Source organism: Zeugodacus cucurbitae, chromosome 2 (assembly GCF_028554725.1).
Source record: "Zeugodacus cucurbitae isolate PBARC_wt_2022May chromosome 2, idZeuCucr1.2, whole genome shotgun sequence".
NCBI classification, from domain to species: Eukaryota; Metazoa; Arthropoda; class Insecta; order Diptera; family Tephritidae; genus Zeugodacus; species Zeugodacus cucurbitae.
In genome coordinates, this window is record NC_071667.1 from 26,171,813 (window position 1) to 26,186,384 (window position 14,572).

General features: G+C 31.9%; 1 protein-coding gene across 4 annotated transcripts in view; it reads right to left on the bottom strand.

The window, feature by feature from the left end:
• The window catches only part of LOC105213111 (protein Malvolio), a 30,059-nt gene that overhangs the window by 2,437 nt on the left and 13,050 nt on the right, over positions 1–14,572 (bottom strand). The window contains exons 6-12 of one of the 4 annotated variants that reach the window (XR_008472852.1): positions 12,220–12,375; positions 11,968–12,126; positions 11,456–11,901; positions 11,158–11,273; positions 10,999–11,090; positions 8,609–8,679; positions 1,124–4,714 (exon numbers count right to left, since the gene is read on the bottom strand). Coding sequence is in view for 3 of the 4 variants with exons in the window: in XM_029040939.2 (XP_028896772.2) it covers positions 8,217–8,298; positions 8,609–8,679; positions 10,999–11,090; positions 11,158–11,273; positions 11,456–11,901; positions 11,968–12,126; positions 12,220–12,375 (1,122 nt within the window). In the remaining variant the exon portion in view is untranslated. Of the gene's footprint in view, positions 1–1,123; positions 5,704–7,897; positions 8,299–8,608; positions 8,680–10,998; positions 11,091–11,157; positions 11,274–11,455; positions 11,902–11,967; positions 12,127–12,219; positions 12,376–14,572 lie in introns of those variants that run through there. The other 3 variants (XM_054236115.1, XM_029040939.2, XM_029040940.2) reach the window with 3 other exon arrangements.

A 14,572-nucleotide genomic window follows, 5' to 3' on the forward strand; every position in this document is an offset into this window, starting at 1 on the left:
ATCACTTTCCTAAAATCATCTAATTTGTGGCGACACATAAAGAATGGCCAATTAACAAATAACATGCGTGTGTTTTTCCAACAATATCATAGAGCGATTGAAGTAGTTCTGTCACTTCATGGCCTCGAAAGAGGAGCTTATTCATCGTGTTTTTCCTGATATGAAGCCACAATATAATAAACATAAATGACTGATTGAATGACCTATGTGGTATTAAAAACCAAAGATGTCAATGATCTCAATGCGATAATTTAGGATTCTGTTCCAGGACAGTTGACACAGCTACAAACCAGGATGGCGTAGTCAATTATCTCACAGAATATTTAAAATTGACTTGACTATCACCTCTCACTTTGCAATTAAAATTAGTGTAAGTTGTCATCATGCTGCGTAACATAAATCAACCTCGACTTTGCAATAGAACAAAACTGGCTATGAATACGGTAATCAATATCGTCATCGAAGCAATCTTGGCTTCGCCAACTTGCAAATTTGCAAATTTGTTAAATACTTCAATATACGACAAAAAAAATCAAACTTTAACAAAATATTATAATTAATTTCAAATATATATAGCTATATTGAAAAAATTACTAATGTAATGTATACCTTAGCCACAAGAACGTGTGGCTGGGTCTGCTAGTATATATATATATATACTATATATGTATTTCGAAAAATGTATGTGTGAATTGTTTTTTGCATGTACACTACAATTTTTGGTGTTACTAGTCTTGAAATTTTCGGCTTCACACAACACAGTACGGGGAATGATAGTTCCCATTTGGCTCCAGAAAGCGCTTTTCACTATATTTTTACGGAAGATACATAAGAATGTGTATATGCGGAAATACCTTAAACCACTAAGCTAATAAGTTATTTTATTTTTTTTTAAATATCTAGTCTTACTTGTTATTTATATTTCAACATAAATTGGAATTATAAGGTATGTAATACAATACAAAGTCATAATAAAAAATTATCCACTCTAACTTGAGTCCACGTAAGCTACTTTAACCAAGCATCATTTTTTTGCAAGTGCAGCTTTTAATTCATCACAAAAGCAACAAAAAGCAAAAACAATTTTTTTTAATCTCCGAAAAAGAAAATATTAATAGCGCACCTGCATGTCCAATAAGTGCAAGTGAACTGAAAAAGCTTCACTCAAAAAGTCAAGCCTAACTGATATTAAATCGACCTGCAGCCAAGACCTGACAGCAATGCAATCACAAGCGACATCTCTAATTGAGTATTCAATGCGTTCGTTGCAATATCTTGCTTCGTATTTATAAAAATACATTTCCGAACATTCTTTTACAAATTGCAAAGCTCTTTCATGTGCACACAGAAAAGCTCGAAATGGATAACTTTGAGAATGTGCTCTAAATTAACTAGTCTACTCGATGCAACATGTTGCTAGAGTTTTAAGTTAAAACTTAAGCGTTATTTCATTCAGATTTTCTTTTATCATCATGTTCATTTTAGTCTTTGGAGAACAAACGATTTTGAATAGTGCTTTTTATCTGAGGTTTCATTATCCTCTAAAGATTTCATTAGTTTAATCTTTGGTTATGGCGCTATTGTTGAAAAAAATAATATTCGAAAATACACTTCGGCAGAATTTCTCAAAACTGTGATTTGTACAACTCGTTCTTATTATAATACAAGAGAGAGAGAGAATTTGAAGTGTTTCGCCTTTGGCATAAGGCTGGCACCCTTGAACACATTATTTCTGATCTCCCAAAGCAAACGAAATTTCATTGAACCATTTGTATTCTGGCATGGAAAGTTTTCAACCATTGTCCGTTCTGGGAGGATATATAAATAAAATCCGAAACCAACTTAGCTTAAGCATACAATATTTCTTTAATTGTGTGAGGAAGGGCAATGTGGGGACCATGTGATATTAAACTTAGTTCGTTCCCGTAATGTACATATAAATTTGGATTTGAAACCAAAGAATATAATTTGGGAAACCCTGTAACATTAATTTTCTCTTGTAGAGTACCTCACGAGTTTTTTAAGTTCAATGCACACAACCGAATTGGATGCGTTAGAAAACTAAAGTAATGGTCTTATTCGGCATTCATCTGAGATCTGAAACCACCACAAAATTTAGGTACTTTCCAATGTTTATCTGCCACGTGTAGTTTACATCTAGTTGCCATCCAATAAAGGGGATTTAAACTGTCTCCGAACAGCTGTTGGTTTATATATTTTTCATGGCAACAATCCATAACGATAGCCTCTTCAAAGGAATACGAGAACAGTCAAGTACTTTGAAGAAGTTATATTTATAATGAAACAGCAAACTGACAGTTCTCATCTTTATATAAAAAGTAAATAAGGGCGACTGCGACATCTTTGCAGATTATTATCTTGTCAGAACGACAAATTATTCCTAAAAAGTATGAGTTCAACTCCCTCCTTCCTTTTTTTCATATAGCACGTACTTAATGCAGGGTATAGAAATATCTTAGCGTCATCTATAATGTGTGTCGAAACATTCGATCGAGTACTTTCTTTAAAAAAATTCACGAAAATCGCCTAAATTTTCTTGGTTTACACTAGTACAGCACCTTAAGCAGTTAAGCGGACGGTTGTTATTTTTCTGTGAGTATTTTTTACAGTCCAAAAATACGGCAATTCCTGGGGATGAAGAACTGCAACGGATGACCAAAATCAAAAGCAACCAGATTTGATTTCGATAACATGATATTCGGTACCAAAAATAAAGGTATACGATTTTATGATCTCAAAATTGATCGTACAAAACTAACTTGACCTCTCCACTAGCTTGAGAATACAGAGAGGTACAGAATGCCAGCGATTTCAATTACCCTGCAACCTAAGATATTGCATTCGCACCATGGTATCATTTGATGCTGGCAGATAATTAGGCTATACACTGCGAATGGCTTTCTATCCAGTTAGATTGGTGACCCTCTAACAATTCCAAGATATTATTGCGAATCTCAAACTAAATGACAATATCATAATTTTTCAATAAATCTAATCAGTTTTGCAAGTCATTTGCCCACCCGACCCAGGACAGTAAACTCAGCAGCATTTCTAAATATAATTTAAATAATGTTATCTGCCGCTACTGCTACAACAACACAATGCTCACGGTATTAGAGTCTACATATACATGAATTTATGTACATCCGGTAAAGCCTACTGAAAAATACTTATTTGCAGAATAGTTAATGTTACTACCAGAATAACTATTGATATTTAATAAACTAGTGAATTTGAGCGAGTATAAAATAGAATTGCAACAGCTTTCGTTGCTTTGGCGATACTTACGTTTCAAAAAACAAAATCTATTTTTTTTTTAATTTATACTATAAATATGTGTTTAGTATTTTGATGTACTGTATTGTGTAATGCACTGTAAAATAGTTTAAATAGACAAACATAGGAGGAAAATGCAAACAACAGTTACAATAAGCAGGCAAATGTTTATAAGTGTGTATATACATATGTATGTATGGAGATGTCAATGACAATGCTAGGCGGAAATGCTGTACGATTTGAATTATTCATAAAATGCTGTAAATTGATATGTATTTGTTATTGTTGTTAAGTAATTAAACTGTTAAGCTGTAAAAAATAAAATAGAATAGACAAATACGCGTATATACATATGCATATTGTATACTATGTAGAAATAAGTATGTAAGTACAGGTGTGCGTACGTTGGCGTAAGGAAAAATTCAGCAAATAATAGGTGAATAAAACACAGGCTACAACAACTGCAAAAGTATGCAAAAAACTGCTTCGATTGTTTATTAATAATTGTACTTAAAATATTCGGGAAATAATTTGTGTATGCGTTCATGTAAATATACAGTGGGTCAAGGCTAGCAACTATGTGCTAACGAAATTAATTTATAGTGCGATATGATTATTTTTTGTACATTTATTATCATCATTATTTATTTATTTTTTTTTTTTTTTTGCTAAATGTAACTACTATTACTATAAATAAATGGTGCTTACTAACTACAGAGAGGCGTTTTACTTACGAAAATCGCTGTTATTTTTAATTAAATCATAAATAATATATAATTACAGCGCATAAAGTTTTTGTTTTATACAATGCTAAGTAGTAAATATACAGCTGAACAACAACAAAAGCATTGTAACAACAACGGTGTCGGTGAATGTACATTTTATAGTAGAAAAAAAGCATATTAAAACTCATAAATATGTATGTCTACTGGCAAGAGCGCAATAATAGTTGACATTTTTTTGCAACAATGTGCATTTTTTAATTATTTAATTATACTTTAATAAGTTTTAATAAGTTTGAATAAATAAATAAGTGCAAGCGTTTGTTATATGACAATACAATAATGTAGAATTCTAGTAAATAATATAAACTAAATCGTTTCAATTAAAATTTTATTATTTACATTTACATACATACATTAGCTATTGGCTAATTCATATCATTACATAATGCCATGAATAAGTAACTTGCGCACTCTACTGCTGCTTCATCGCAGTTTTACTAAAAATAAAAATAAATCGTAAATATGTTTATTTTGGATTTATAGCGAATTCATTTGAGCACTTCAATTATTGTGCGCGCTGCAACGTTGCATCGACGGCAGTATTCATTACACATTAATATGAGACAGAACCTTAATGAGTCTTCGACGAGATGGAACATATCGAGACGCTATTGTCGCATAACGTCAGCTCACTACGCCGCAAAGCATGCAAACATAAATAAATTTGGAAATTTGGTGCAAAAATTTTGTAGTTGTTCAAGAGCGTCCATAAATATCGCGAGCAACAAGCCGATGACACCAACATGGTCAACATTAGTGCCCACATATGCCCACATTTCGGCAAAACGAGCCAAGATCAAAGACGTTTGGTGAACGACGCAACATGTGTCATAGACAGGCGGTGGCGCCGCCATGTTCCCCCAAGATATATATACATATGTATATACATCGAGTATATTCGCGAGATTTATGAGACGTGGATGGACAGACATGGGTGGACGCCAAGCGGACGACGCGTGTTGAACGTATTAGTAGTATCCGTATAATATTATTAATGTTGAAACAACATACATATGTATGGATGTATGTGTTAGCGTCCAATAGTTTTGCATAAATTTATTGCCAATGATTATGATTTGTGGATTTGTTGATGTTAGAGATGATTATGTTGTCGTTGTTGTTGTAGTGGTAAGTAGTACATGTTGTTGTTGTTGTTGTTTTTGGGAGCGAAATTGCACATAGTTGTTGTTGGCGATGACAGCAAAAACAGCATCCAGACACACAGCAGCAGCAGCAGCAACAGCGGAATTTATTTTATTAGCCAAAACAAAAATATGTACATATGTATGTTTATTTAACTAAATGGATTTTGTGTTGTTTTACGTGTTTTCAGATTTTCACGTTTTGGTTAATTTTCCCACAATTTTTGCAAAATAGCCAATTCGTATTACAATTTACTGTTTCAAGTGTCCACAATGCGGTCATGCGTATATATTTGTGCTTGTGTGTGTGTATGTATATTGGGCAGGATGCACACTTGGGCTACCGTCTGGTGCGCTGTCCAACGCATTTACAGTGTCAGCCAAAATACATCGAATTCGTGGTTTTTTTGTTTTCAGATTTTCAAAATTTACATACATATGCGTGTGAATATTCAGTGAGTATGTGCGTGTCATCGGTACTAATTTTGGTGAACACATTTTGCAAAAATGTTGATAAGTGTTTATAGCACAAACAAACGTTAATTATTGCAGTTTGTATATTTAATGTTAATACACATGTCGAGTATGTAAAACAAAAAGCGTGGCAAATACATACAAACATACGCAAAGATTATAAATGTACGGACAGTTCAATGACATTTATACATTTACACAATAGACATAATTCCAATTCCATTAAAATGTTTGTTCCACGATTTTTTAAATTATTTTGTGTTTGATGCGTGTCGTTGTGTTTATATTTGTTTTTTTTTTTTTTAATTGTGTGTATGTGTATGTCCACACATTTGTACATAAAATAAAATTTAAAAACAAATAATAATGTATACATAAAAAGGGTGTAAAGGAGGCACATAAAACAAAATAAATAAATTTAAAATATACATATTATAAAATAAATTAATATATGTACATATTAAAATATGGGGACAAAAACAATATACATGTATGTATACATACAACAGATCCAACGATACAAAAGCAACGGCACAAAGAACACCACACATGCCTATACAAACATACATATATCTACATAAAAATAAAAGAGTATACAGTTTTGCATAACCAACAACCCACAATAGTTAAAACTACGACAACAACATTAAATGCATTAAACTATTATACAATATATTTAAAATATATGGAAAAAATGGTATAAAAAAATCAGTCGTTTCGCATTCTAATATATTTAATTTTTATGTAAAAACAATATCAAGCTAATATTCGAATCAAAAAAAAAAATTTTCAAAACAATTCACATGATATATTAACTGAAAAAAACCAAATTCACTTTTGAAAATAAAGTTAATTTTAAAATATTAAAAAAAAAATTGAATAATTACGAATATACATTGTCCAACATTCAAAACAAATTTTTAAACTTTTTATTTATATAGTTTTTACATATTATTAAAAATTACTAGTTTACACATATAATTATATATTATATATATTTTCTAATTCAAATCGGACTAGTCGGACAAACAATAATTTTAAGGAATATTAGCTAGGAAAGAGACTTGCTTTGAACTAATATGAAAATAGTATATTTATGGCCAGAATATGATAATTGACATCCCAAAACCATTTAAAAATATCAGCAGTTTCTTAAAAAATATAGTATTTATACTAGTATTCTTCGTAAAATAGCAGACGCTAATTGATTTGACTGCTTAGTTCACAAACATATGACACCATTTAAGGGGCTAGTGACAGTGTGACACTTTCAAAAACATATTTTTTTTGTTTCTTTTCGATAGTTTATACTTTCAAAAATATCCTGGGAAATCGGTAAGGTCGTATCTTGAATAGTTTTTGAATGGCAGCATTCTATAATTGGAACTTTAAATGCGTTTTTTTTTACGAAACCAAATTTTTCAAAATTGCTGACATAATAATTAAAGAGAAATTGACCGATCACTTCAAATTGAAGCTGAGTATTCTTGAATATACTTACTATACAATGACCTACGATCTTTGTTTGGTTGAAAATTGTCAATTTAGCAATAAAAACCGACTATTTGTTTACGTAAAATAACGAAACTTTTTTTCAAAACTACGACATTTTTTTATTTTTGATATTTTTCAAAAATAATAGGTCATTGTATAGGAAATACCTTCAACTTTAATAAACTTTTTTGTTTCAGCTATTCATTCGGCTGGAATCATGTCTGCAGTTGGGGAACTATTTTTTGGCACCTCCGAAGACCGCACATAACTCCGTTATTTTTCAATATTTTTGTAAAAAAAAAATTAAATATACATAGCTAAAAATATACCTTCTTATGTCCAAAAAACTTCGAAACATTTGATCGAGTACTTTCTTATCAAAAAATTTACGAAAATCGCCTAATTTTTCAAGGGTTACAATGGTACAGCCCCTTAAATATCAAACAAGCACTATATACGACATACATTCAATATTCACCCAATAATTCCACACGACGACGAGTAGACGATAAACATGCGACTTTTATTAATTCAGACGTTAATTACTGCGGATTTCCTGACTAAGCCTTAGAGATTTACATGCATTTAAATAAAGCGATAAATCAACAAACAAGCATACATAATGGAACAACAAGAGCTGACGCGCGACAAAATGTAGATAAGTAAAGTATTATAGGCAATTTAAAATATTATAAAAGTAAACGCTTTTAATATGTAATAAGTCATTAACTGTATTTGTAACATAAAAATCGTGTGAATATATAATATTTAATAGCACCATGCGCTCAATAAATATCAATACTCAAAGTAAATAAAAATATATATGTATGTACGTACATTGAAAAAAGAAATACTGGTTATTTTTTTAAACAATTTTTACTATGCATGCAAGCAGGTAAATATTTCTGTGTGTATATCACAATATTTATCTTATGAATAGAAGAAACTATTCATAGCAATAAGTATGCGTGTGTGAGTGTGAGTTTGTAAGCTACTTGCATTATATACAAGCTTCTAACTGTTATTATTGTGACACCTTTTCCGATATTGTCTTAGGCAATGGCTCATTAGCTGCATTGCTTGCGGCAATTGCTATTGATACGGCACTGTTAGAATTAGAGAATAATTTGTTGTTGCATTGTTAGAGACAAGTGTGAAAATAGTCACTTATAATATTGTTATTAAAATTAGTTTAAACTATAGGCAAAGCGACGGAAATTTAGAACATAGCGTAATAATAGTTTATGGTTTTTAGTAAAAGCTATAAGCTGTGCATTTTGTGCTCGTTAATAGTGTGCCATTTAGTTAGTTGCATAATGAAAATTTTCAAAAAAGTGTGCTTTTAATTACTTCCTATGCAATTAAATCGTAATTTTTGTTGTTTTAAACCCTATGTGTGTAAAAAGCCCGACTTACCTTGCGTACGTTGAATTGGCGTTCTTTATCGTAAAACTATTCTGACTGGGGAGCACAAACTTCTGGACCCACTATGTTAGCATGGGGTAGAGAGAAATGAGAAGTTTAAATATTATTATTAATTCTTAGAAATATAACTATATGTTAAAAACAATAAATAAATAAAACGTTTTACATACAACCTTAACTAATAAAAACCGAGTTATGAAAAATTTTCAATATTCACATTATCCTGAAAGACTTAAAGGGTACCTATCAGAGAGCTGCAACGGGTATATCATTTTCGTGCACACTCGAATGTCCACTCTGATTTCGTTTGATCATACTTTTCGGTATGAATACACGTATTGATCGCTTGGAGACATGTTCAAAACGAACGAGCCTTTCGCGACACTCGAAACACAAGCATATATGCTTGTTTTAACAGAGTGCCGAGTTGACACTCGTTTGTGAACGAGCTGGCACTCTAACCCGATCGTATTGAATGTGATCGAGTCACACACGAGTGTGCACAAAATTTCAGAATATGTATGTATGTAATTGGCAGTCATGCTATTATTGCGTAGTGATTGTCAACGATTATTGGTTTTGTTTGTTTTGTTTACTTTTTATAATTCATAATGACAATGATAGAAAATTCGGGTTGTGAGAACATTTCCAATGGCACAAACACCTTATCTGGTCTACACCTGAAATTTGTGATTTAAAAAAAATTAAAATATTTAAGTGCAATGAAATGTTTTTTATTTATGATTTATGAATTAATAAATAAAATAAGTTTTGAGTGAATTCTATTCTTAAATTGAATTATTCTTTTATAATATGTACTATGTACGTCTAATATTCAAATTATTCAACCAAAAAAGCTAAGACAGAACGCGTCATCCCGACGCCAACATACATACATACATATGTGTGTACGTATGTTTATCTATTATTTTTTGGTCTTCGAGTGCCACTCGAGTGTGTCGATCACAATCAACACGTGCACGACACACCCGAAAATATAATATACATAAAATCCGAGTTTGCTGCTTGCACTCGAAGATAGGACCGTCGTGATTGTTCGTTTGCGTTATTTTCGCTTCGGGTTCCAAACTCGATCGAACACGTGTTTGAAGAGTGTTACGACACACTCGTACCGAATTTAAGCTAGTGTGATTGAACACACTCGAACATACCCGAAGCTGCTCTCTGGTACCTATGTACAACCGTAACGAAATCAGTTGGGAAAGAGAAGAAGAAGGCATAAAATAATTTATAAGAAGTGGGAAATTTTGGCTATATAGACACCTTGAATTTGTATGACGCACTATTAAAAATACATTAGATAGAGTACTATAACACTACGAATATATAGATTGTTTGCATTACATTTCTCAAAAGTGTGTACATTTTTTTTTATGACACTTTTAAAACAGCTTTGACCTCTTCAATCAATCGTACTTCAATTAATTCTAACTCCTGCTAAAAATAATACAGTTTTTAACACCTTGACATAAAAGCATTTGTATTATTTTTTTTTGTAAATTGAAAAGCGATTAAAGCGAGTTTTGAACCTTCATCACATGTATATCAGACAGTAGATGATAACAGTAAAGCTTAGGAAATTATTTTAATTTATTATACACAAGATTATTATAAAAATAGATTAATAAATAAATAATATGGCCTTAATTATGCCTTAAAATCTTCTCTTAGCGGCTGCACCCTACAGCGGTTGTTTTACGACTGACCATATAAATGGCAATATCTCGAGCCACACCAAAATCAATCAATCTTAGCAAATCATATTGAGTGACTACTTAAGACGAGGTATATGGAACTCGTCGTATGGCCAATAGTCACGTATATTGATAAAACAAAAGATTCACATATTGATAAGCTACTTATACTAAATTTATGCTTGTCTAACGGAAATTTAAGCAGAGTGATTGACAAGATATTTGTAATGCGAGACAAAAGTTATGACAAAGCAATGTCAAAAATAACTAAAAAGTGGGTTTGTCAAACTTTTAGACGCTTAGTAACATAATTTAACAGTATGCCTATGTTCTTTATGGGACTTACTGCAATGGAAATTATAATCTTTGAGATAAAAATATTATACCATGATTTGCGTTACTTTATCATTGTCAGGGGGGTATTAATGTCAGGTTGAATGGCTGTCGCCGAACAGTAAATCTAATTTCTGTAACTATAAAATATTGGAACATAATCTATTTCAAGGTGCTTTTGTAAAAGTGAGGTTATAATTTCTAGTGAAGTAATAAATTATAAATAATACATTTTTTATGTTAAATAGTATATAAACTTTGTCAAGGTTGTATGTATGTACATTTATAATTTTTTGGAAAAAATATTTATTACTGCATATTTGCAGAACTTACCCGATTATTAACAAATCTTTGATTGCCCATGCACGCAATCATGTGTATCACAAGGTACAAGTTAAAGAGCAAATATAAAATGGCTGCTATACCTGTGAAAATTACCGTTAGATTTTATGCTAAAATATTGAAATTTACAAAAATTACAAAAATACTTACAAACTAATGCTAAAAAACCACCCTCCAGAGACGCCGTCTGCACTTGCACCACGACGAAATATATGTTTACCGTTATCACTACTATGGTTAACATTATGGAAATAACCTTGTTCGTACTTTTTATATGAAATTAAAAAACAAATAGTTTTAAATATAATTTCATAAATATTTTCAACCTACTTTAAGCGTTAAATATTTCAAATATTGGTTGAATATAAAATTAAATTAAAAACTATCATTACCAATATTAAACCAATATTAGCAATCACTGTTAAATATTAGCAATCCATATACTCACATGCCATTCACGAATTCGCCCATTATAGCCACACACGAGGTGAATGCTATCGTTGGTATGGCGGCAAAAGGCAATTGCAACGACATCACTGCATTCAAGATATCATTCAAATGTGTAAGGTCCTCCATGCGTGTAAAGAATGCCAAACAGAATGTGGGTATGATAGCGATCAAGCGCGTGAAGAGCACGCGACGCCAACGTGGCCATTGTAAGTTCAGAAAACCTTCCATTGAAAATTGTCCCGCATATGTGCCAGTCATTGTGGAACTTTGACCAGCGGCTAAAATGCCAACACCCCAAATGTACATAGCCACAGCACCGAATGTGCAGCCCAAGAATAGGCCGCCCTTGTAGATATCGGCATCGATGAGATCGGTGTTGTTGTGCGAATCCGTAAAGGACGCTTTCGCGTCATCGTACATTGTTTGATTGACACAAACATCCAGCTAATGCATAAAAAAGAATACTTAGTATGGAAATACCAGTTCAAGGCTGAACTTTTAAGTACATACCACATCTTGATTGGTTTTACCGAACATGCCGTGTGCGAAGACGGCTACGACAAATAGATTTATAATGAAGGACACAAAGAGCGCCACCGCCGCTTCGATAAAGAAATAGAAATTAGCCTCACTCACTCTTTTCGGTTGACGACGATCGATATCACGTGACTGTTGTAAGTAAAAATATTTTTAATTAAAAAATTAATATTATTACATTAAAAGAAAGTTGTTTTTAGAAAATCTATTAATTGGAAGACTTACTTTGACTAAAGCGGAATGTAGATACAAATTGTGAGGCATTATCACAGCGCCAACTATGCCTACAGCCTGCAGTAGTACATTTGCATTGCAATCCTTACACCATGGCACCAACATTCCCTCCATCACTTCAGCCTGATTGGGCGCCGAGACGATGTACTGAAAAAAATCAAATATATACAATACAAATATAAACAAATATTTAAAACATATTGATATATATAACATATGGCAAAATCGACTCTGTGTTTTGTACCAAACCAATTATTTGCGGGAGATTAGTCATATATATAAAAGTAATTTCACCGCAAATTCCGAAATTCGATTGCAATTATTTCTATGATGGAGGCTAACTTCTTTGACTTATTACTAAATCTCTTGAAACTAACTGAGTGTTGTACAGTGTAATTGTAAATTTTAAGTGATAATTTAAATATAATATTGTCAACCTCTCTTGGCACTTGACACCTTCTGTTAGACTAACAATTTCTGCATGAAAGACCGAATTGTAGTCTTGGAGACTGCGGTTTATTAGTTTAATAACAGATGTGGCAATACAACTTCCTAATATATGTATGTATCAATATGTAATTGACTTTAGCCAGTTTAAATTTAAGCAAAAATTAAATATATCATTCCGCACTTTTCTGTTTTTATAAAATTTTACTAAAGTCTCTAAAAAAATAATATATAATTTTACTAGTAAAATATGTTAATTTAATAACAATATGTTATATTTTTAAAGAAATTATGCAGTCAAACGAAATGCGACCACATGATCATGTGAATCATTACAACGCTGGACTATTTCAACAGATTGATTTATTTTTACCGTTCATTATCTTTTCTGTTGATAATTAAGTGATGTAAGAGACGTTTTTATCATTTCGTTGGAAAACTTCATTTCACAAATGTTTGCATTTTTATCTGTGAGTTGTAAATTACCCACTATGGGTACATACATAACAACATTCACGCTTATTGTGGGTGCCCTTTGCAAGGCGGACTTAATAGACAGGCAAAAATTAAATGAAATAAAATAAGCAAATTTCCAAGTTGGAGGCATTTAAGTTGATAGAAACCGGCGCATACACAGTTGACATTGTAAATCTGAGCGGCGACGTGCACACATACAACAAGGAAATGTATTTACAATGACAAGTAACTTTACAAACATACATACATATGTACATTATATTAGTATATAGTATTTTCAATAAGTGTGCTTGCCTGCAAAATGGGGCGGCAACTGATAAGGGAGTTAATAGAAAGTCCCGAGCATGTGGAAATCTTAAAAATGTGCAAATACAATGCAAAATAAAATATACGATAACGCAAAAATCATACATCACACATCACTCGAAAAATTTGAGAACAACGCGTTGAGCTGGTAGAGAGATGGGAGAGTAGCAGAATTTGTGCTGTCAAAATTTCAGACAGCGTTAATTATGCATTTCAAATTATAGATGCAAGATTGCGACACGTTACGTCATAAACGAACTCTTCTTGGGATCAAGATGTCACGAACTTATGTAGTGTTCTGTCCAACAGACTCGAATGAACAATAACCTCATTTTTTTTCAAACAAAACTATTTTTTCTTTTATTAATTATTCAGAGTTCAGTTATCCCCCGGAGGTAGGGAAAGGTTAGGTGCTCGAGCAACTTTTGGAATTAACTATTGAACTCCGGGAAAACTTAGAAATCGATTATACTAAAGGCTAAAAGACTACAAAACCTTTCCGGTAATTTTGTGTTAGAAACTTTCGTACCGTTATTTTTCGGACCACATAATTTCTGAGATCAGTGTGCAAACAATCATCAGTTAACGACACTTAAACTCAGTTTTATGGACATCTACGCTCACAATCTACAACAGCACAATATAAGAATGTATGTAAGTAGTTTGTAGAGTGAGGTTAGGACAAAGAAATAATACTAATTAAATGCAAAAATTTTAACTTTAGTATACTTGAATGCAATTACTGTAAAAAAGTAAAATAATTGGCCAATTTACTCTTGGCGTTTAATACTAATTTGTTGATTCAGGTCTAAAAAATATATGTATGTTACCTTAAACATCGAAAACTAACAGTTTTCAAATAGATATTTACAAAATTATATGGAGTCCTGGTATATCTATAACATAAAAATGAATCGCAAAATGTGTTGCTAAGCGCATAACTCGAGAACCGCTGAACCGATTTCGCAAATTCTTTGTTTAGAATGTTTTTAGAGGTACCGGCATGGTTCTTACGGAGAGAAAAATTAGAAAAATTGCCTGAAAAAGTCTTAAATCCATAATTTTCTAATCACCCATACAAACAATTTATGTCGTTAGTTTCGAAAAAAGTCGA